Raw genomic sequence first — 23957 nt, 5'->3', positions numbered from 1 at the left:
CTTAAAAAGGTATTGGAAATTGGAGAGCAGCAATGGCAGAGGAGGGAAAGCAATTGGTGCAAAGAAAGATGAGGGAATGTAGAGGAGGACAGAATGAGTGAGCCATTCGAAAAATCATTTTATCGACTCCTCGGTCCCCGATTCTCTCTGCCACCATCCCTTTTTCCCGATGTGATGTTGTCGTTGCGGGAAGGAAGGTGGAAAACAACGGTGCGGCAAACTAACCCAGCGCGGGAGAGGACTGCCGCACTGGTAAATGTCTTGTACATTGTAGATGCACATCATTTTAATGTATTTCGTTTCGAGAGCGAACCCATTTTTGCTTGGTAACGTACTACTGTATTTGATTTCTTAGGGCGTTGCTTTGGACCAACTGTATCACACAGTTGCCGTTAGAATATGAGTTGGGAAACATGTTTGATTTGTTTGAATGTGCCGATGGTTGATACATCAATTTCTACTCTAGCAATTTAACCAAAACGAAACAAAACAAACCAAACCAGTGACCAGTGTAGTAGCAATTTTCATTGTGACGACGGTGGTAAGGATGAAAAACCAAAACACAAGATGGTAGTGACAGTAATGGCGTATGAACTATACAGAGAGAGAGAGAGAGAAACAAAAAGAGAACAGAAAGAGAACAGAAAGCGCAGAAAATAGTAATGCAAAGCAAACAAGTCTTCTTACTATTGGACGAGATCCCTAAGACACATTAGAGGAGATTCCCATATCTCGTATATTAAAATAATATATTTACATATATATACACACACAAACACACGCACAGACACACCCACACACACACACACACGTACACACATGGAGTCCCTATGACAAAAAAAACACACACGGAAATAAGACGGAAAATGGAAGAAAAAGGTGTTTGTTACTTTATTTACAACGTATTTGAACGACGTATTTGATTGTATTTCAGTTGGTGTGTAGTAGCCCTTTTTGGAGGATGGTTTTGAGTTTTAGATAAACATATATACATACATATATTGCGTATAGTTTGGTAAACCTACCTTCAGCCAAAACGACGCGAGTACGCGAGAGAAACGTAGCACAGCCGTGCAGAATCTTAAACAACCTTTAACAATTTAATCATTAACGAACCGAACAGAACAGACTTTCTCGGTAGGCTAGACTTTCTACAAACACTAATAAAAAAAAAGAGGCGGACGCGCCAGACCAGACTAAGGGCATTAATGAAGCAGGTGTAGCAGCAACCATCTGTTAAACACTGCAACGCTGCAACACACAGCACTAAAATAAAGCACCACAAGCGAGGGATTAGGAAAGTAAAACAGGAAGGATGGAAGAAACGCAACAACATAAGTAAATAAGATACTAATCAATTAAACCTTACCATTTAAAGCAACAGAAACTAACAGAATAAAAAAGAAATCCAAATTAATAAAGAAACAAGCAAACAAAACCCACACATACACACACACACACACACACACAAACACAGTAACAAACAAACGAACAAAGTCAACAGAAACAACAACCATTTATATAGCGATTAAAATAAGGATGGAGAGTGAGCCAAGCTAAAGCTCCCATAGAACCACACACAGACAAAAAAAAAAACACATAGAAAACAAGTTTACCAGTGCGAATTATTAGATAGGTATTGGAATCTTTCAATGAAGTAAAATCAAACGAGAACCTACAAGAAGTAGCAAGAGAGATAAAACTAAATCACTAAAAACATAAACAAATACACACACACACACATACACATATACAACAAGCACCATACTACAATCGAGCAAAATCGAAACAATTGAAACATGAATCAAACGTATTAATTTGGCCTTTCTTCCCATAACTCATCAGCCAAGCCCCTTCCCCCCAGTTTTTACGCGTGTGTGTGTGTGTGTGTGTGTGTGATGCAGAACAATCTTTAGTAATGTATTTGCGAAAACAAAAGCCACAATAGAGTACCGGATCCATACACCAGGAGCGAATGAATATTTAAATTACAAAACTCAGCAGCACACAAAAAACACACACATACACACAAAACAAAGAAGCAAGCTAAGAAATGTACTAAAAACTATTGACAGAAACTCTAATTAAATGCAAAAAAATAATACAAGTTTGGGTTGTGATGGAATCGACGACACTCATGCACCGAGAAACATGGAGAAGAAAAGGTGGCCAATGAGGAGAATCAACAAAGGGGGAAAAAGGGAATGCACGTGAGAGAGTGTATAAATATATAAAACACAATACACGGATTTGTTGATTGCGGACAGTAGAGTAGTAGCCGCTGCTAACAAACTAACCAGAGCGCGGACGACGTCCCAGGAACGTTCTTAAAAGATAGAAAGGTCTATTTTTAGTGCATATTGTAGCTGATGATTTGAGTATTAAACTGAACCGAACCAATAGGAACGTTTTCTTTTCTGAAGTCTGTCAGTCTCTCGCAACTCTCTCTCTCTCTCTCTCTCTCTCTCTCTCTCTCTCTCTTTCGCTTTCTTAGTGGGGGCTAGCGGGAGTATGTCTTTGAGAAGAGAGAGAGAGAGATAGAGAGGGAGAGAGAGAGAAAGAGAGAGAGAGATAGAGAGAGAGAAAGGATGGGTGCTTGATAGCAACCGGAACCGGAGTGAAGACACTTTTTCATAGCAAGCAAAGCAAACCAATTAGATAGCAATAGGAAAATTCTACCGTCGGGCAATATATATATACACATGTGGCAAGCGTTTGTCGGATGATGTGAATGAATTGATTTACCGCAAACACTTTACTAAAACAACCTTAACCTTAACCAGCAAAACTAAGCAACAGAAGAATGGCAATCGATATTAAAATGCAAGATGGAGCAGAACCACTGTGTTACCAGTTACTATAATACGGGAGACATAGCAGAAAGGGAAGGAATAGGGAAGGAAGGCTTTCATGGTAGCGAAGCACAACACTGCAATTAAGCGACTACTACTACTACTACTACTCCTACTACTACTAATACTACAGCTACTACTACACCTACTATTAAGCAATCTACACAAACACGCACACAGACACAACACAACAACAGAAAGAGCAACAGAAGTAAACCCAACTAATCCTACCATCTAAGAACTTCTCTACCAAGCTACTATAAGTATTTACTGAAGAAAAACAAACAAACAAACTCTATCCAACATAAACGTCAAACAAAGACAAACACACACAAACACACACGAACACATTGCTAGTGATTACTGAATACTATTAACGATTCCGATGCCTACCTCTGACGGGAGGAGGGAAGCACACCACCACGTGGAACTGAACTACTGTGATTTCCTTTTGTTTTCTGCTTAACAAAAACAAAAACAAAACAAAAACGATTTTTCCCCCCGTTTTGGACCCCTTATACTCTACTGATAGCTCCTGAGAGCCAACTCTCTCCCCCCCCATCTAGGTTGTTTGTTCAACATTGCTCAGCTCGATGATGATAGCTCGTTGATTGTTTAAAACCACTTCGTTGTTGAGTTCGTTATTTAGAAAAATTGAATTGACTTTCGTGTGAGACAAGCAAAGAGCAGGAGAAAAACAGAAACAAGAAACAAGCGAATCTATTTCACTGGAGGAAGAAGAAGGCAAGAAAGGTATGGAGCCAGCTAATCCAGCTAAGCAAGCGGCACAAGCCATGGTTAAGCGTGTGGTTCGGGTATTACGCTGATATTATTAAGGTATATTAAATAAGGCCGCCATTCATCACCACTATCCCGGGTGCAAGCGAGCAAAACACAGTTGTGTGCAAATTGTTGTGTTGGATCGACGTGGAAAAGAGAGACAAAAAAAACAAAACAAAACAAAACTATATGAAAAGCAACGATCTCGGTTAGTTTTTAATCGGCAAAGCAAGCGTGCAATTACAGTAGAGAATTTATTGAACTTAGTAAACCAACCAGACCGCCACACCAGACAGACACGCACGGATATGGGGATGGGAGCGAGCGACGCATTCGTTCGCGTAGGGTCGAAATCATATGCCAAGCTTTTGATACACTTCACCTCACACTCGGTTTGGGTTTGTGGGTTCTATCAGACAGGACATACACCGGACATGCACATGTGCTCCCCATAGTTGTCGCCGTCGTCGTCGTCGTCTTCGTGCTCGGTTTTGAGTGCTATTGAATTTAATGGCGAACTGCCAAATGATCACGGAACACTAAACAGCATTAAGAAAGTAAGAAGTGAAAGAAGAAGAAGAAAAACAAGAGCTATGTGAAACCAGAAACAAAACAAGAAGGGGAGGGTTGAAACCAGAGTGTCGAAGAATTATTAAGTATTACATTAAGGAAAACAAAGAAACAAACAAAAACCAACACAAAAAAAAACACACACACATGTAATCGCAATTGAATGAGGAAAGCTATTTGTAAGGTACACAAAAAAGAAGACAAAAGAATACATAAAACATGCCACTACAACACACGAACATTATTATTAAATATTGACAAAACAAGAAGCAAGAAAAGAAGAAAAAAACACAAACAAACAAACAAATCAAACATATTATATTTATAAATGGAACGAAACAATGAACTGTTTGTAAAACACACACATACATATTTGCTGCTATAACAATGTTTTGAAAGAAGAAGAAAGGGCAAGGGTAAATCTTAGCATAAAGGTTAGGAAACATGAGAATGTTCAGTGCGCAAGTTTCTGCGTTAATACTTTAAAATGCAATTTCGGGGTAAGTTGGAAAGTGAATTAGGATATGGATAAAGAAGGAAAAACATAACAGAACACACATACAAACACATACAAAACCAAAAGCACATCGTCTCCACAAGACATTTAAATGAGCAAACGGATTGAGGTGTGTTGCACTTACTCTCATCCCTACTTTGGAGGACTGAACCAAGTCGAAAGGAAGCGAAACAATGAAACTAACATGTTAAATGCAATAAGGTAAAACAAACAAAAACAGTGGGAAAAATATAATACACACAAAAAACAACACTTACACAGACTAAGGGTATATAATGTAAGCGAAACATTCATAAAATCAAGAGGAAGCTCCACCATTGCAACAGCCGAAATACAGACACACATAAATACACAACATAAACAACACATGTTAGCACATTATAGATGTAGACGCACATATGAATAAAAAAAAAAAACAAATAAAAGGAGAATAAAAAAAGACAAGAAACACACACCCCCCAAAAATGTGTATCATTGCATTGAGATAAACATATGTAGCCCCATGCTTAAACCGGTGATACTTTACTTGACGCTGCGTCCTATAGGAATTGGAAACAGATGAATTAAACTACCGCCATCAAATCAGATACAAAAAATAAACACATATTTAATGATTTACCCCATAATTGAATACAACAAAATACATTATTTTAAACATTTTAGTTAAACACCTCGCCACATTGGAGTGATTTGGCTGATAATTGGTTCGTTTTTAACACTTAAACAGCACTTTTCTAGACAACGATAAAAAGGCAACCCTCACAACACTCAACATGTGATTAGACCGACGTGGGACTATTTGGAGATTTGTGTGTGTGTACAGTTGTTTACAAAAGTACAGTTCAATTCAAACTACTAGACGTAAGAAAGTATACAACATACGCAAACACACGCACAAACACACAAACACGAATACAGCATACACAAACAATTGCAAGGGCAACAACAAACTACATTAAAACACAAAAAAGAGAGTGAAAAATATATACCAAACCAATGTTTGCAAATCTATAATTTTACAAGTACGATATAAAGAAAACAAAACATAACGAAACAGAAAGAAAGAAAATAGCGACAGGCAATAGCTGCTATAAACGAAGCGAGGGGAAAAACAAGAGAAGCAACTACAATGTGCTAAGCTGTTTTAAAATGAATTAAATATATATACACACACACACATATATATATCTGCATATTGCGAAATGAGGCCCCAAATTTGGGTAACGAGATGACTCAGTAATAGTCAAATTATGTGCACGGAAAGGAGGCATGCACGGAATCGCAGCATAAGCGGAAACAATTGAACCATGAAATCCAAAAAAACGAAATTAAAAAACAAACAAACCAAACCAAAACAGCAAAAACAACAACAACAACAAATCAACCATAAACTACTACAGTTGTATTGACACGAAAATATCAATAAAACATGATGATTAACAAGCAATTGTTGGATTTTCTGTTCTGTTCACAAACATTGAGATTGAGAAATTGGTTTAGAAACATGATTGGAAAATGAGATAAGGAAAGCACGAGCTTTGTTTACGGACATAAAGGGTGAGTAAACGGAGCGTAATTGTTTGGTTGAATTTTGAAGTTTAGTATGTAGCGACAGCTGGCCGGAAATATCACTACAATTGTTTAATTTTTATTCTCAAAAAAAAATTTCAGTACGAATTTGGTATGATATGTGATCTTTTCATCATCACAAAATGATGAAAAAATTATTAAATGTTAGTATCACTACGAGCATTCGCTCGATGGCACATAACAATTTTTTGGTCTCTTTCGCCTATTGCCGCTAGATGGCGATAGTGGAGAACCAAATCACACTACCTACCCAAGCGCCACAGATTAAGCTTAAATGCAAAGCTGTCATTCAATCATCACATTGAGCGTACCATTAACCATGCCAATAGTGTACTAGGAATGATTTGTGCTATGGCAAATGATGTGCGTGATCCTATATGCCTCAAAGCCCTTTTCTGTAGCTTAGTCCGCCCTATTTTAGAATATGCTAGCATTGTGTGGTGCCCGGTCAGCTCGGAATGGATTGAAAGGGTTGAAAGTGTTCAACGCAGATTCACCCGTATTGCCATTAGGCGTCTTTTAGGGCAATCGGGTGCTTCTCTTCCCCCTTATGAAGTCCGATGCCGTATGCTTGGATTGATGACACTGCATGATCGTCGCTCTGCTTCTCAAGCTTTGCTTATCAGTGGTTTGCTTCGGAACGAGATTGATTGTCCTTCATTTCTTAACAGAATACCACTGTACGCGCCTGCTCGCTTTCGTCGACGCCGCGATTTCCTTCAAATCCCGTCGAGAAGAACGCTGTATGGCACCAATGATCCGTTTTTTCGATCCCTCCATCGCTTCAACAGTGCCTCTGGTGTGTTTGATTTTCATATTCCCCCTCAATCCCTTCGCCCCCTCTTCATTAAGTTCTTTGACTCCCTTTTTGTTTCCCCATCCTAATTCTTTCATTTTACGTGTGTTGGCTGTGTTACAAATTGCTTGCTGTCTAGTATATGTTTGTCTAGTTAGATTTAAGTATTTGCTTGTTATCTTTAATTTTAAGTTTTAGTCAGTAAGTTTCCCTATATTTAGCCCTCTGAGGCAGATATTTGTATCGTAATAAATAAATAAATAAATAAATAAATAAATAAATGACTGGAAAATTGAATATCCATAGAAAAAAATTGATTGAATCATCCATCCATTGGTTTTTGATCAATGCAATATGTGTTTCTTCAAGTTTCTTCTTATCATTACCTATATAATAGCCTTCTAACTTTCTGAGCAAAAATCTACATGAATGGTCGTGTGGTCAAGATACGTGGGTATCAACACCAACGACCATTACTAAAATCTCACTTGTTTCAGTGCTGGTGGTGTCCATTGGAGTTTAGTATTTAAACAACAGTATCGCCGTTCTAGTTCTAGCGATGCATAACTTCAATGCGAAACCATACAACAGTACAGAGGAAATGAGAAAGCTCTCCTCCAAGCGATGAAGCTCAACTGGTTGGGGTATCCCACCAACAGATAGCGCCATCAGCTTTTTTGCTATTTTTAGAATGCATGAGTCGTTTGCCGTCTGCTAAACGAAGTCTTTCTATATTCCGTTTAGGTAAAGTGCTTGAGTCGTTTAGAAGCCGTTTAGTGGTCGTTTAGTGGATTTGTGGCACTTGGGTAGCGAGTACCCATTTATTATTATCATTTTTATAGAGACTTTGAGCCGTCTATGTACCCATGCTTTAATGTTTTCTCCAATCGTAAAAAATGCTAACAACTTCTGGTAATCACTTACACTTAGGTACTACAGTGAAATCTCTCTAAGATGGAGTCCCTTCAAGACGAATTGTTTCTTTAAGTGGAACATTTTGTCGGTCCCGTCATATTCCATACATGTCATGCCTCTTCAAGATGAATATCTCCCTAAGGCAACGTAGCTAGATAGACTACAGGTGGGTCCTTAGCTTTTATTTCGGTACCCATGATGGATGGAGATTTTTATTGAGATTGGCAGATAGAGAGTTATGGTTGCTACGGACTTTGTATTTGTATTGGAGTTGCTAAGTAACTTTGGACTCACACGGACAGTGTCAGCACCTACACGTGTGGTCCAAAACAGCCAAAGTCTCATACAAAATCATGAAAAGTCTGCGCTCATGTGTTCCGGCGTCCTACCGAACTTTACCGAGCCGAACCGAATAGTTGTGTTCGATAAACATGTATGCGTATCACGTAGCTGAAGTTGTACTCCTTACCTACCGTATGCTGTGATACCGAGCGAGACGCATAGACAACGCGTCTAGAGGACATGTGTAGCCGTGAGGAATCTTTTCTGTGTCTCTTTTGCCTTGTCCTTGCCTTTAGATCCTGATGAGTGAAGCATGCATACCTTTCGGGTACGTTCGGGGTATAAGCCCTGTCTTTCTCATGTTAATGGTAAAGATAGAATCGTATGCAATCGGCTCTGCATTCGGACGTGGGCAGTAGTGATGGGTAAATACAATTTTTTACCGGAGTCGGATCAATCCGACTGCGGCACCACTCGGAGTCAGACTCGGAGTTGCTCGGGACTGTTTAGGGGGGGGGGGGATCAATCCGGACATCAGTTTTCGTACATATTCGATATACGACTTGAAAGTCAATGAACTCATCAAGAATTGTCTAAACGATAATGGACAGTTTGAGAATTAGCAATTGCAACGTCAACCTAAACTACTCGCCCGGACTCTACCGGACTCGTTCCGACTCAGACGAACTCACCCAGACTGATCCGGACGCATCCGGACTCCTCCGGACTCATCCGGACTCATCCGGACTCATAAGATCCGGACTGATCCGGACTGATCCGGATTGATCTGGACTGATCCGGACTGATCTGGACTGATCTGGACTGATCCGGACTGATCCGGACTGATCCGGATTGATCCAGACCGATCCGGACTGATCCGGACTGATCCGGAGCCAATTCCGGTTATGATCCGGAGTCGGAGTCATATTTTGCGCACCGGAGTCGGAGTTGATCCATGACTGCGCTCCGGATTACCCATCACTAGTGGGCAGGCCCGTGGGTGTCATGTGTACGCGGGCACTAGCAGTCAATTGAAGTTTTGTCAAAGTACACAGGACGGACCGACCTGTAGTAATTTATGAACCCTAAGGCGAATATTTTCTATGCTGCATATGCGATTTGCCAGCCCAAATTCTCTAAATGGCAAAATTTTCTAAGTACATCCAAGGAATTCACCATTTTATGTCGTTTTTGTCAACCACTTTTATTGTTTCCACCTCGATCGAGTTTGGGAAAGTGGCTGAATGTTTCTCTAAACAGATGGTCCCTTGATTCACCTTAGAGATATTTCACTGTACTTACTACCGTCGTACTTTCAGAGCGTTTCTACATACACCGAGAATGCAGCTGAGAAAATAACTGACAGCATGCTTTGACAGCGACCGACAGCATTTTCGGTGAGAGAATTCTCCTCGGCATGCAAAGAACGATGGAGCTGAGAAAAAATTGAATTGGCAGTTTATAGCGATCGATCAATTATAGTTTGCATTTTTGCCGTCTAATAATCGTAGATATATTATTAAAAAGTAAAAGAAACTTTTTTGACTTCATTTTAGCGATTAAAATAGATTTTTTCAACATCATCTTAAAAGTCTCATCTCAGCGCTTTTCAGAGCTTCTACACACACCAGCGTGAGAAACCGGTTGTCAATTCTCTCACCTGCAGTCTCGGTGTATGTAGAAACGCTCTCAGGAAGGTCTACACTGGAAGGAACCAGTACTAAGGCAATTAGGAGGTAAGTGACTTGACGCTCCAACACTACTAGTTATGATGTAGCGTTAAAGTATATCTAGAAACTTACGTACACGTCAATTAATTACTGTCTCTTGTCCAGTTAAATACCCGTTTTAACTTTTCAGACTATATATCAGCTGTGTGTCGCACTTTTACTAGTAACTACCATCTATTTGACATCAATTAACCGAAAAATGTTTTGAGGATAGACTCAAGCTACATCTTACGTAAAATATATTGTTTTATTCATTCTTGTTGTGTACAGAAACAGTGCAGTGTAACCGCGACTCGATGCTGTCGTGGAACTGACAGCATCCGACGTCCGAATGGCCGTTAAGGGCTTCGGGAGCGATCGGGCTACCGAGGGTTCGCACTCGATCGTAGGCTGCGACCCGACACACACAACAATCTTGTAGCATATATATTATTTATATTAGAATATAGTAATTGATACAGAAGAGCCGCGTGTGTCCTTTAATATCCTCAACTGTGCACCAGTCCGAAATACAAAAATTCTGATTAATATTTGTGTATAATTGAGAGTGTGTGATACTTTGACACTAGGCTATAAGCATTACTTTAAATACATTCATATAGGATTCCCAAGATGAGACAAGGCTCAACTGAATTCCAATCAGAATTTCCAATGGCCAGCCACGTCGAACACTAAAGTCATAGCTGCTGCAAAATTTAAAACAGCTGAAACATGTTAAGGGTGAGGGTGGATGGAAAACTCTCAGGACCTTTTGCTACCACCAAAGGTCTGCGCCATGGGGACGGGCTTGCTTGTCTCTTATTCAACCTGGCGCTAGAGAGGGCCATCCGTGACTCGAGGGTGGAGGCTACGGGAACCATCTTCTATAAGTCAACCCAGATCCTGGCATACGCTGATGATATAGACATCATTGGTCTGCGGCTCTCCTATGTAGCAGAAGCCTATCAAGGGATCGAGCAGGCGGCAGAGAACCTCGGATTGCAGATAAACGAGGCTAAGACCAAACTGATGGTGGCAACATCAGCGGGCCCACCAACAAATAATCAGAATCTACGTAGGCGTGACGTGCAGATAGGTGAACGCACGTTTGAAGTCGTCCCACAATTCACCTATCTTGGGTCAAAGGTCAGCAACGACAACAGCATAAAAGCTGAGTTGCGCGCAAGAATGCTGGCTGCCAACCGGTCATTCTACAGCCTGAAAAATCAGTTCACCTCCAAGAACCTGTCGCGACGGACGAAGCTGGGACTATATAGTACCTATATAGTACCAGTACTCACATACGCCTCTGAGACATGGACGCTGTCCAAATCTGACGAAACCTTTTTAGCCGCGTTCGAGAGGAAGATGCTCAGAAGGATACTTGGCCCCGTATGTGTGGAAGGACAATGGCGGAGCCGCTATAATGACGAGCTATACGAGATGTACGGCGACCTCACTGTCGTACAGCGTATCAAGCTCGCCAGGCTCCGGCTCCGGTGGGCTGGCCATGTTATACGCATGGAAACGGACGACCCAGCCCGTAAAGTCGTTTTAGGCCGTCCACAAGGACAGAGGAGGCGTGGTAGGCCCAAATTGAGGTGGCAAGATGGCGTGGAGGCGTCCGCCATTAAGGCCGGGATAACGGACTGGTAGACGAAGACGCGAGACCGTGAGCGGTTTCGGACACTCCTGAGGCAGGCCAAGACCGCAAAGCGGTTGTAGTGCCGGATAAGTAAGTTAGTAAAAAACATGTTAAAACATTCAATTTTTTGTCATCAATTTTAGTGTACGAAGAGAAAGAAGAACGCCTTTCAAAATCATCTTACAAAGTATTTTTTATGTAAACTGACTGATATAAAGTATAATATTTACAGTTATCGATTTATATATATTTATATTTATATTTATAGTTTAATTAATTGTGGCTCAGCAATTTTTCTTGTTGTTTTACCTTTCATAATCCGAATCTATTTGTAGCTAGCAACGATTTTCGACATTTTTTTTATTTGCTTTCGGCCCTGCTCATCATCTTTGTTTTATGATTTTTTTTTTGCATTTTCATGTTTTTCCATTAGTTTGCACCTACGTACTAAGAAGTTGTGTGTGTGTAATTTTATCTCTTAGTCATTCCGCTTACACTTCTAGTAACTTCTTTTATCGAACATTAAATTCAATAATCCCACAGAAAAAAAAAATTATAAACGTAAATTAAAGAAAAGAACATTCAACGATAAAAATATAGGCCCAATTGAAAAAAAAAACATACCAATTACAGAGCAATAGCAGAAAACACACAACTATCAGTGTCAGGCACGCGCATCAGTGTGAGCGCAAAAATTAACACAAATTAGTCGATGTAAAGCATAATAAGCATAGGGAGGATCAGGGCACAACGGTGTGAGAACAAATGAGTGGCGTACAAAACTTATCAAACACGTGAGAAACCGACCGCGCCTCATTCGCAAATTTTGAATAATTCCTCTATAGTTGCATTCTTAGTACACCTCTGGTTACGGAGTTACAGAGCACGGTCACAGTATTATTTTGTACGGAAATCAACAAATTCACCCTGACAAAAACTAACAAACCTGATTATAGCGTGTTTAAATAAAGACCCCCATTTGCGTTTTTTTTTTTCTTCTTTAGCGCACAGATATCGTGTGTTTTGTGTTATTCTTGCACGGCTGACTACAAATCGTGCGGGGCGGGGGAACCACACCACAGAAACGGCCACCCTAAACACAGACACACAAAACCAAATTCAATCATTTTCCACTTTACAGTCCTGCACTACATCTAAAGCACGGTAAGTATATACGCTTTATACTTTCACTTAAGTGTTATTCCACCCACTTCGTAATAACACATGTGCACAACCGGTACACGTGCAGCTTGTTGTTTGCAAAGCAGACACGTTACCATTTACGCTACCCATAACGCAAGCCGGTAGCTTAACACTTGAACACCCACACACGAATCCATGTACAACTATGGCTCCACAACAAACAAAAAAAAAACACAATAATAATAAACGTCGGTGCAATTATCATTATGTACCAGCCGTGTGGTGTACGACGGATGTATGGGAGTTCTAATTTGGATAGGGTGTCGGTGCAGAGACGCCAAGCCTTCCCCCATCTCGGCTTGTACTGCCTAAATATACAAGCCTCGGGGCGTGTAACCAGCCAAGCAGAGATGCCTGAGTAGTTTTTTTGTATCTGCTGTCTACTCTTTTTCGTACTTTTTATCGTTTTACTACGCAGCCACACTTCGTGTGTTTCTCCTGCTTGTCTCCTGTTGTCGGATCACACCATCAAAGTGCGAATACAATGAGCTTTACACCTACAGGGCGGTTTCGCGTAGAGGCCTTCCGCGTATCTACTTCGATAGGTTCGCGCGCAGTTTAATATCGGGGCAGAAATACTAGTATTCCTCTACTGGTTTCGTTATTGGGTTGTTTTTGTTTTTCTCTTGCTTTGTGTTTGTAGAAACATCAATAAGATTCAGCCATTCAGCTAAAAAAATGGCATGAAAAGGGGTATTTGAGGCAAAAAAAAGAATAACCATTATAATTTTAACTTGCCGCATACAGCGCCATGTTGCAAGTCTGCTTTCGAAGACCTTGCTTCGAGAGCGCACAGGGCAGGAAATAAAACACACATCCACCCGCGCAACATCCACTGTGAGCGCGTTTGTGTGTGTGTGTGTGTGTATATCTGTGTCTGTGTGTCTGTGTGTGTATCTGTCTGGCAGTTTGAAAAAGAAAGCTACTAATACGTAACTCTTTCTCTCTCTCTCTCTCTCTCTCTCTTTAGTGCGGCGTAACTCGCATCGGAGCAAAACTAACTACCTTCTCATAACATCGGTTGAGAAATAGCCGTTTGGACCGCGATTACTCACATTAAATCAGGATAGTTTGTCCCCTGCAGCATTGAATTAGCACTGCTTTAGTTATGAACGTTGCTTTCATTCGGTTTACTGTTGTTGTTGCTGCTGCTGTTGCTGCTGCTCGGCATTGCACCGTCGGGCGCCGGTCCGGCCGTATTGTCACCGCCGCTGCTGTTACTACTTTGCGCCGGCGTTTTGTACGGCTTTGCCTTGTGAGCACCAGCTGCGTACTGTGAGGTTTGCTGCTGATGTTTGCTGATGTTACTGTTGCTACCTACATTACCTGACGTGGAGGGCTGCTGCATGTTGCTACGGGTAAGAAAGGCAAGGGAACGATGGCTGCTGCTCGGGTTGTTAAACGTGCGCACTACACGATTTCCTGCCGATCCGCTCCTGCGCCGCATCACCTGTGTTGAGTCGCCGAAGGAGCCGGTGCGGGTGCGTAGCCGGTTCGATACCTCCACCGGTCTGTTTCCCGTTGAATCGCATCTAGAACACACGCAAGGTAAAATAAATTGTCGTTAGATAGTGTATAATACATGTATGAAGATGTAGTATTGTGGAATAGGTATGGGAAGAAAACAACATGAGTGATGAAATTTAAGCACGTGTCTGTAAAAACATTCAACACTCCAGCTTAAATCATTAAAAGGTCGCCACTAGTACATTTTCTAATTTACTCAAGACACCAGGCGTCTCCATCACGATCACGTGCTATGTGTTGAACAATTTTAAATATTTCAATTTGTACATACATCCTTTCCTATCAGCCGTGCGGAAAAAGCAATAAAAAACCCCAATACTTTTTTTTCTCAACATTATCAATGCACACGATACAAGGTGTTGTTATTAATGTGGTGCAAATTAGTTTCACTCCGTTTCGTACTCACCGGTTACGACTTGTGTAATGACCAGTATTGCTGTGACTCGATGAACCGGCTCCACTTCCGCTGCTGCCGCCGCGGCGACTTCCTCCGGCCTGGTAAGCATGGCTACCGGCATGCGACGGTCCCGGTGCGGAACCGACCACCACCGCGACACCCTCGCTCTCCGAAACGCTTCTCGGGCGGCGCTTCGTTTGACACGGTTTCAGAGTACCGACACCCTCAAGCATTTCGTTGATCTGCGGTTCCAGCACACGGAAATCTTCGATCGAATTGAACTTGTCCAAATATTCCTTCAGCTTGGGGTTTACCGTGAGCTTGGAAGCGTTTTTGTAGTACTTTTGGAAGGCCCAAAATTTCTCCAGCCCGTACAGTTGACCTATGAAGTATGGGGGAGAGGAAACCAAAAAAAAAGATATACATTTGTGTTAGAGCAAACAACATTAGTGGTGCCGCCCCACGCTGTTCGTACCATTTTCGTAGTCTGATACCGTCTCGTGCTGGAAGTCTTCGTACAGCTGCGCCCGGAACTTCTTCTCCAACCCGTACGAATAGAACCGGAACAAACACTCCAGCCCGTACCGGAAACCCTCGGCGGCATCCTCGATCGCGAGCTGCCGGAACTCGTTGTACATGTTCTTGTTGAAGTTCTCGCGCAAGAAGAACGACCAGAACCGGAACAGTGTGTTCATCTCCTGCGACTGACCCGGGCCCATCCGCTTGCGCTCCTTCAGGCACCGGCTGTGGTACTTGTGGTACACCTGCTGCGTGAACCCGTTCTCCTTCAGCAGCGCGTGGGACGGATGCTGAAAGACCGGCAGGCTGTGGGGCAGTGAGCCGTAGCTGGACGCGGTCGGGCTCGTGCCGGCCGAGCTGCCAATACTGGTCGTGCGGGGCCGATGCTCCACCGCGTCCAGCACCCAGCCGACGTGGCTCTCGACCGGCGGATTGTTCAGGTGGCGCGTTTTGCGCTTGCGGGGCGTGATCGGATCGACAAACTCGTCCTTGTTGACGGCGTAGAAGCGCGCCTTGTGCCGGTTGCCGGTGGTCGTCGAGGCGGTGCTCACATTAAGCCCGCTCACGTCCAGCAGCGACTGATCGTCGACCATGCTGCTGTCGTTGAGCGCTGCGGACGACGGTGGCGACGACGCTGCCGGCGGCGATGCGATGGTCACACTCGGTGGTGCCAGAGGCGCGGAGGGTTGCGACGATGCCACCTCCAGCGTTGCCAGCTTGGTCGGCTTCGTCACGAGCTTGTCGTACTCCTCCTGCGAGATGAGGTTCACCGTCCGATAGCCATGGTAGCCGCCACCGCGCCGCCCATCGCTCTTGCTCGTGAGCAGATCCTCCTCGTAGTTGTACAGCCCATCGTTGATGATGCGCTCCAGGTCCTGCGTAATTTTCGTGCGCGTCGTGAAATCGCCCGTACGATCGTACCCATCGTGCTTGGGCAGCCGGTTCGTGATCTGGGTCACGATCAGCAGCTTGTTGATTTCCGTGTCCGGTATCTCGTAATCCGACTCGTCGTCGTCCTCCGACCAGTTGTCGGTGAAATGGTTCACCCGACCGCCACAGCTGCGCGGTATGTCCAGCTCTTCGTCGAACTGGAAGTCAAGTTCTTCGCGCTCTTCCGTGGTGGACGCAGCATTCGCTCCTGCTGCTGCTGCCGCTGCCGGTGCGGTGCCCAGGTTGTCCTGCTTCAGTTGTTGCGTCGTTGTGTTACTGCCACCCTGCTGGGGCTTCGCCTGCTGCGATGATGATTGTTTTGCGAGCTGCTCCATCGATGCAGCCTTCTTGCTACCAGCAATGTCATTCGACAGCGGTCCACTGACACTGCTGGTAGCGCTACTGTTTTTTGTCTGCTGCTTTGCCTGTTGCTGCTGCTGCTGCTGCTGCGCTGGTGCTTGCTGAGTGTGAGATTGACTCGACCGAGATCTTCTCTTTACTTCCTTCCATAAGGCGGCCTCTGGTTGTGGCTGTTGTTGCTGCTGTTCGGCTGATTCCTCTTCCGGCTGTGCAGTTGCTTCCGCAGGCTTCTCGTCCACCTTCACCGTTTTGCCTTCCTTGCCTCCCTCGCTACCACTCCCATGCTGTTGGGCCGCCTTACCCTTCTTCCCACCGCCAGCAGCAGTCGATGGTGGATTGGGCTGTTTTTTCTCGTTCGCTTTACTTTTCGGTGGCTTATTTTCTACTTGCGCGGCCGCCGGAACGAATTCCGGCACGTCGGGGTTTAAGTTTTCTTCTGCCGATTTCCCACTCTCCGCAGGCGGCGGCTGAGCGGCAGGGGCAGCATTGGTCTTCTGCGCTACCTCTTTGACGGAGCAAGGCTTCACCATCGGCGCTACGTTCACGCACGGTATTAGCAGCGGCACGGTTTTGCTCGCTTTGCTTACTGGGTTGCGAATATTTCTCGGTAACGGGGGTGGTGGAATACTAGACAGGATCTTCGAGGCCACCTGCAGCTGCGGCACGGCTGCGACATCGGCTCCGTCGCCAGCGACCGGAACCGATGTCGGCGCAGGAACCGCCGCCGCCGTCGCCGCCGCCCCCTGTTGCTGCTGTTCTTGCCCGGCCGGTTTAGTATCTGGCGCTTGTTGCTCTCCCTGCACCGTCTGCGATGGCAACGCCGACGTCCGGTCCTGCTGCTGCTGCTGGTCGGCGAAAGTAACTCCGAAGTTCATCGCACCATTCACGATCGTGACCGAGTGATCGATTGGCCACATCGTGGGGTTGACGCGCGTGCGCACCTTGTAGTCTTCGATCAGCTCCAGCTTTTCCGATTCCTTGATTGCTTCGGTGATTATGTCAATATCGTCGGTGAGCGCTTGCACTCGATGGAACGATGCGATAAGCGTAACCGGAAGGAAGCCCTCCGGGTCCATTTTTCGCCGCAGGTAGAAATCACGATTTAGATTTTCCTCGCTAAAGTAATATTCACTGTGGCAAGCGACAAGAAAGGGAAATAAAAATGAACAATTAGTTTCAGCAGGAAAAAAGTTAGTGGGAAGACGGGAGAAGGTTTGTAAGAACAAGGCGGCCAACTTACATTTGCTTTTTAATACACTCCTTAATGCTCAGCTGATCCATTCCTATCAATGGCGCACCGTTGTAGTAGAACGTGCTTAGATAAGGCATGATGAACGCCGCCTGGTCGGTACCGATTTTGGTGTTCACCGCGGTGAAGTCTTGGAAATCCTGCCCAGTTCCAAGCGGGATGCCGCCAACCACACCGTTCTCGACGCCGGCCGCAGCACCCGTTGTGGCAGTGGTCCGATCGTTCATATGACGGTTGGCTCCGCCGCGCATGGGCGCCCCGCGTCTGTAGCCGAAGTTCATTCCACCGCGTCCGGTAGCGATGCGGCCACTGCCGCCTCTGCCACCGCGATAAGCCGGCGGACCGCCGCCTCCTCCGCGGGTAGTCCGCCCTCTAGGCATACGGCCACCCGGCGGAGCCCCGTTGCCCCGGTGCGACTGCGGCTGATGCTGCTGTTGCTGTTGCTGCTGCGGCGGCTGCTGCTGCGGCGGCTGCTGTTGCTGCTGCTGTTGCGCCTGTGGCTGTTGGTTAGCATGCTGCGCCTGGCCGGCTGACTGCTGTCCCCCGGCCGACGAATCCTGATGCTGATGCCAACCGCTCTCTTCGTAGTCGTCGTACCGCCGGTGCCGGGGCGTTCGCGCACGTCTTTCGCGCGCCTTCGGCAGCTCTATTTCCAGCGGAACCCACTTCGGCTTCGGGCCCTTGCGCGTGTTGTTGCTAGCGGATGCGGCCGACCCATTTACCTCGCCTTCAGCTGCCGTTCCACGGCCTCGGCTGTGCGGTCGGCTCTGTGAAGTGGTGGCCGTCGCTTGCTCCGAGGCGGCGGTATCAGTAGTAGCTCCATCCGAGTTGGCCTGTTTCGACGCCGTGCTGGATGCCGTTGCAGGTTGTTTCGGTGGAGCAGCAGCAGCAGCAGTTGAGGATGGTGCCGCAGCGTTCTTTCCCCCCTCTTCGTTGGTCGATTTCGGACCGGTTTGATTATTAGCGCGGGCAGTAGAAGCACGTGCGGATGCTCCATCCGCTGTTTTGGTAGCATTATCTTTAACGACGGCGCTGTTGTTGCTAGTGTTCGTCGAGGAGGTGGTCTTCGAGGTACTTGGACCGCTTTCAGGAACTGGGACATCCGCTGGCTGCTGGTGTTTCTTCGGCGACGACGACGACGATTGCGCTGATGGAGCATTCATCGGTTCTGACGATTTTGGCTGTACCCCGGCCGTCGATGTGGACGAAACTGCTAAGCCGGTTGCTTTCGAAGCAGCGTTTTGCTTTTCTACGCTCGCTTCGGACGATCCACCCTTCTTGGGACCGTCGGCTGGGGTGTTCTTTTTCTCGCCCAGTGTTGGCCAGTCTCCACTGTTCGCTGTGAAATCGGCAGCCTGGGGGAAGTGACAATTTTAAGCAATCAATAAAACATAAAAATAACCCCTGCCCAACGGTTAGCAGCAAAATCCCAAACCCACCTTTGCGTTGTTACGTTTTTTATCAGACTTTCCACCGGCCGGAGCTGCTGACTTGCTACCGTTCGGGTCGTTGGGCATTGCTTTCTGGTTGCCATTTCCTGTGTAATGTTTACAACAAAAAAGAAAACAAAATCGCTATTACTTCATCATTCATCCACATTAGCTGGTTTGCAGTTTTGCAAATCAGCGATCAGCCCGTTATCAGCAATGTGTATACGAGCCCTAACGCCCTCGACTTGCTGTGGCCTTGGTTTACCTTGAGCTTTGGTTGGCTGTTTCGGCTGTACATTCCGCTTTTCATTCGATCCAGTTGCGCTTGAAACGTCCGATTTTTCTACAGCTGTAACCGCGCTGGCAGGGCTTGGGACGGCAGGTGTAGCAGCGGCTGCCGCCGAGCTGGGCGCCGCTGCTGGCGCTACCTTGGCTGTGTTGGACTTGGTCTGGGCACGTGTATCGTTCGCTGGAATCGGAGCCGGTTCTATGGACGGGGTGACCTGCGCCAGGAAAAGGGGTGCAACAAACAACATTAATAACATTACACACCCACCATGCAGATAGTGCGCCAACACACACGACGAAACATTGTTAGAAAAGCGAAAGCGACAACCACCTACCTTCCACGCGTTCACCTTTGGCAGTGGTGCTTCAACAAACTTCTTCGCATCCTCCTTGCAGCGGTCTTCCTCGTCCGATGGTGAGCCTGCCGGACCGGCCACAGCACCACCGGGAGCGGCCGCTTGCTGTAGCTGCTTCCCGGGTGCTCCGCTGGTGCTACTGGCACCGCCGGCACTGCCACCTTCCGCCGTCGCATCGTGCAGCTTCTCGTCCTTCGCTGATTCGCCGGCCGCATTCGCGAGATTGCGACTGCGATCGCTCGACTTTCGTTTGCCGAAATCTTTCCGGTACGATCCGCCCTTCTCGTCCGGTCCGCCGCCACGTTCGTGTGAGAGCTTGCCCTGCTTGCCTGCGTGCGTTTGCGTTCCTGGAGCCGCCGGGCGCCTGCCAGACCCCCTAGCAGCTCCAGCGGCTGACTGTTTTTCTCCGGACGATTTCGGGCCACCATGTGGCGTTGAAGCGCCGGTGGCGGCGGCGGCGGCAGCAGCGGCAGCGGCCGCCTTTGCCTTACGATCGCGCTTGTGATGCGACACCACTGGGACAAAGTTGGCATCGTCTTCCAGCTCGTCGGGCGTGTTGTTTTTCACATCCAGCTCATTGCTGAGCGGAACCTTCGCCTCGTCTGCCATCGGTGCGGTGCTGGTGGCCGCCGATCCGGTCGCGGCAGTGTTTGTGGGGTTGTGGGCCGTGGCCGTACCGAGCGTTACCGACTCTTTGCCTGCCACCGGTTTGCCTTTGCTGCTGCTACTGTTCGGAGGTGCACCACTGCCCGGTCGCTCACTGCCAATGTTTTCCTTGTTGTTGTCGGCTTGATGCGAAACGTCTTTGCCCTGCTGCTCCTTCAGATTCAACAACACGTTGGCGTACGAAGAGCTAGAGTTGTTGTTGTTGTTGTTATTGCTGCTGTTGGTATTGTTGTTATTGTTGTTGTTGTTGTTGTTGTTGTTGTTATTTGCTGCGTTGCTAACACTGGTTCCATGTGATACCTGTGTTGATGCCATTGCTTTCGCTCGCTGCAATTATTTTCCGATTAGCGGAAACGGCTCTCTTTAGGTGGATCGCGCAAGCTTCGAGGTTTGACGTGACGAGTTTTCGCGTATGTTTTGCTTCCACACCAAAACTCTCAGTTAATTTGTAAATGAGTAAAAATAAACGTACACACAACACACAAAACTTTGAACAAACCCGCTCGGCGCAACGCGACCCAAGTGCCCCAAGCGCGCGCTGCCGTGTCTGTGTGTGTAAAACTTGCGCTTCCTTTCACAAAAAGCTCAGCTTCCGGTTAGCACGCCGTTCTGCTTCTTCTTCTTCGCACACCGCAAATTCGGGTGGTCACAATCACAAAATAATTGCCCAAAAAATAAAAACCAAAATGTTCACAAAGAAAACAACTTTACCGGCCAACACCCCCGGCGCCGTTCACCCCTGTGCCACTTCTTCGCCGTCACTGTGTAGATGGAGAAGCAAAAATCATAAAAAGCGTGTGAGAAAAAGGCATTCCATTTGTCCAAATCCGAGAGCACGTTGCTTCACGCTGCGGGCACTGGGTGTCAGTTCGAAAAGGGATACTACACCGACCACCAAACCGACCCCGACACTGCTGGGCGAAGGACCGTGCACAACACAACACATACACACACGCACACATACACACCCAAAATTTGACCACACCGCAGCAGCCCTTGGATCACGAGCACTTTTTCGCAGTCGGCGCTCTTACCAGTGTGCGGTGCAGAGCGAGAGAAAGAGAGAGACAGAGAGCGAACGAAATAGAACAATGTTTCTCTCGCACGAAAGGTCCGGCTCTGGGCCCTCTGCACAGCGATACGAGCGAGAGGGAAAGCGAACTGCTCCACGATAACACGTGCGAGAGCGAGAACGCGTATTGACGTTCTCGATTACCTCGTGTAGCGCACACCGTCGTCGTACACACGTAGATCAAAATTCGAAAGCACACATTTTTTACTTTATTTCGGGAGCACCAAAATCAACATGCATCCTACACACCCGCCTGTACGACCGATACACGGCGAAAGGGGGAGGCAATGTGGCAGTAAAATTGACGTGAAAATTCTGATCCACAATCGAGCGGATCCGAGCGAATCCGCAACAATACAATCGAAACGACCCCACTAGTCTTATGGCGATCGTTGGCCACAGGCGCTTTTCAACGTGTCCCGAAATTACACTCCGAAAAAATCCCGCACCAAAATGGCAAATAGATTTATCGCCGTGTGCCCGTGCAAACACTACGCGTATGTGTGTGTGTGTGTGTGTGTGTGTATTGGCCGTGTGTAACCTGATGACATAATATATGCTACCATACACAGAGGCAAAGTCTCGCGACCACCACACACCGTGCGGCAGCAGACTGAGCCGCGTAACCCTCGTGAGAAGCACGACAGCGACGGCGGCGGCGGCGACGATGACGACCAAGACGACGACAACGACGAAGACGGTGCGCTCTGGCTACACGTTTCAGTTCCGTTACCTCCACCTGCCGATTATCGGACGCGCTCCCGGGGGTTGCTCTCTTCCTCACCGGTGTGGCGCCGCAAACGTTATCGGTGTACCGTGCACAGGGCTAGTTCCGGAACATGCGGGACAAGCGATTCCCCCACTGCATGCGGCGCAACCGACTGGGCAACGGTTTGGAAAGGCAAAGTTAGCTACACCACCACCACCGTCTACCACTGGCTGATCATACAGCAAAGGTTTTCGCACCTGTCTGTACAAGTGAAACACTATCCGGAAGGCGCTTCCTTTCTATCATGTGCTCCGAATTCCGTATAGGGAGTAAATGCGCTAGCACCGAAGCCTCTCTCACTGAACACACCGTCACACATACGACACACACACACACACGCACACACCGTACAGTCCCAACCCGCAGTACGCGCATATGATCCGATGTCCTTGCTAGATTTAGCTAGACTTGGTCGGCAGCACCCTGCACTACACTACACACACCGACCGTGCACCACATGTGCCATCGTGCTCAGGCCTGCTTCTTCCTCCTGGCAGGCAGACAGGCGGAGAGCAACACCGCTGCCGTACCTCGTCCGCACACGGAGCACACTGTTTCCACACCGTACTAACCAAGCCGGGCGCTAGGCTAATGCACCGTATTCCATGTTCGGTCGCAGGCTGGCGCTTATCGTGTATCGTAAAACTGCGTGCCACGCGGCTAATAGAGCTGGTCGAAGCTGGTGAGCACGGATTTTAGCACGGATAAATATTTTGTTTCCTTCACGAAACCACGTTTTCGTGCGGAGCAGGATCCCACAATGATTTTTTTAAGGTTAACGTTAGCTGTCAATGTGCGCACCCGTACAGCATGGCGAGCGTTTTTGACGTTCGAATATCGCTGCATCTCGCTCATTTTCTCTACCCTGGCTTTACTTGCCTGCAGAGCTCGTTTCAAAGTGAGCGTTTGTTTTTAGGCAAACACTTATGACAGTTTTTGGTGCACCAGTATTGTAGGAGAATGCGAATAACTACAAACAACGGTATATTCACACACCCTTGTGAACCTGAATGCATATCGACGGAAAAGAATAAACGCACCAATATGCTCCATAAGTACAGAAAGTCAACCCCAAGCGCCACAGATTAAGCTTAAACGACTGGAAAATTGAATATCCATAGAAAAAAAATGAAAGCTCCACAGCTTCATTGGTTTGATCAATAGATGGCGTATTAAAACTAATCATTATATTGCTATCCTTTTCTTGCAATGTGTTTCGACAAGTTTCATCTTATCATGACCTATATAGCCTTCTAACTTTCTGAGCAAAAATCTATATGAATGGTCGTGTGGTCAGATACGTGGGTATCAACACCAACGATCATTACTCAAATCTCACTTGCTTCAGTGCTGGTGGTTTCCATTGGAGTTTAGTATTTAAACAATCGTATCGCCGTTCTAGTTCTAGCGATGCATAACTTCAATGCGAAACCATACAACAGTACAGAGGAAATGAGAAAGCTCTCCTCCAAGCGATGAAGCTCAACTGGTTGGGTATCCCACCAACAGAGAGCGCCAGCAGCTTTTTCGCTATT

At 46.3% G+C, this 23957-nt stretch overlaps 2 protein-coding genes across 11 annotated transcripts in view; one reads left to right on the top strand and one right to left on the bottom strand.

Annotated features, from left to right (window-relative positions):
* The window catches only part of LOC120948101 (nucleolysin TIAR), a 22105-nt gene extending 21255 nt beyond the window's left edge, over positions 1-850 (top strand). For all 3 annotated transcript variants that reach the window (XM_040364095.2, XM_040364093.2, XM_040364092.2), the window contains exon 9: positions 1-850. This exon is cut by the window's left edge and continues 3579 nt beyond it. The gene's annotated coding sequence lies outside the window, so the exon portion shown is untranslated.
* A 10981-nt stretch (positions 851-11831) lies between these two features.
* On the bottom strand, positions 11832-23213 carry LOC120954024 (la-related protein 1). 8 transcript variants are annotated; one of them, XM_040374555.2, is made up of 8 exons: positions 22620-23213; positions 19895-21342; positions 19537-19774; positions 19281-19378; positions 17833-19196; positions 15259-17723; positions 14793-15165; positions 11832-14391 (listed from the first exon to the last, which is right to left on the bottom strand). In XM_040374555.2, exons 2-8 carry the CDS (start codon positions 20894-20896, stop codon positions 13962-13964), a joined length of 5970 nt encoding a protein of 1989 aa, XP_040230489.2. In that variant the 5' UTR covers positions 20897-21342; positions 22620-23213; the 3' UTR covers positions 11832-13961. The 8 variants fall into 8 exon arrangements, with proteins under 8 accessions (XP_040230489.2, XP_040230492.2, XP_049463164.1 ...); XM_040374558.2 differs by having other exon boundaries at positions 19895-20908; XM_049607207.1 differs by having other exon boundaries at positions 22870-23213.
* Between the last annotated feature and the right edge of the window lie 744 nt (positions 23214-23957).

This window comes from Anopheles coluzzii, chromosome 2, assembly GCF_943734685.1.
Source record: "Anopheles coluzzii chromosome 2, AcolN3, whole genome shotgun sequence".
Taxonomy (NCBI): Eukaryota; Metazoa; Arthropoda; class Insecta; order Diptera; family Culicidae; genus Anopheles; species Anopheles coluzzii.
This window is presented reverse-complemented; position numbering and strand designations above follow the sequence as displayed.

What these genes read in the sequence shown, in the direction of transcription:
- LOC120954024 (XM_040374554.2), bottom strand. An exon ending in AAAAACGTAACAACGCAAAG is followed by an intron (nt 19,197 to 19,280) that starts GTGGGTTTGGGA and finishes CACTTCCCCCAG; the next exon opens with GCTGCCGATTTCACAGCGAA. An exon ending in GAGTGTATTAAAAAGCAAAT is followed by an intron (nt 17,724 to 17,832) that starts GTAAGTTGGCCG and finishes CGCTTGCCACAG; the next exon opens with TGAATATTACTTTAGCGAGG.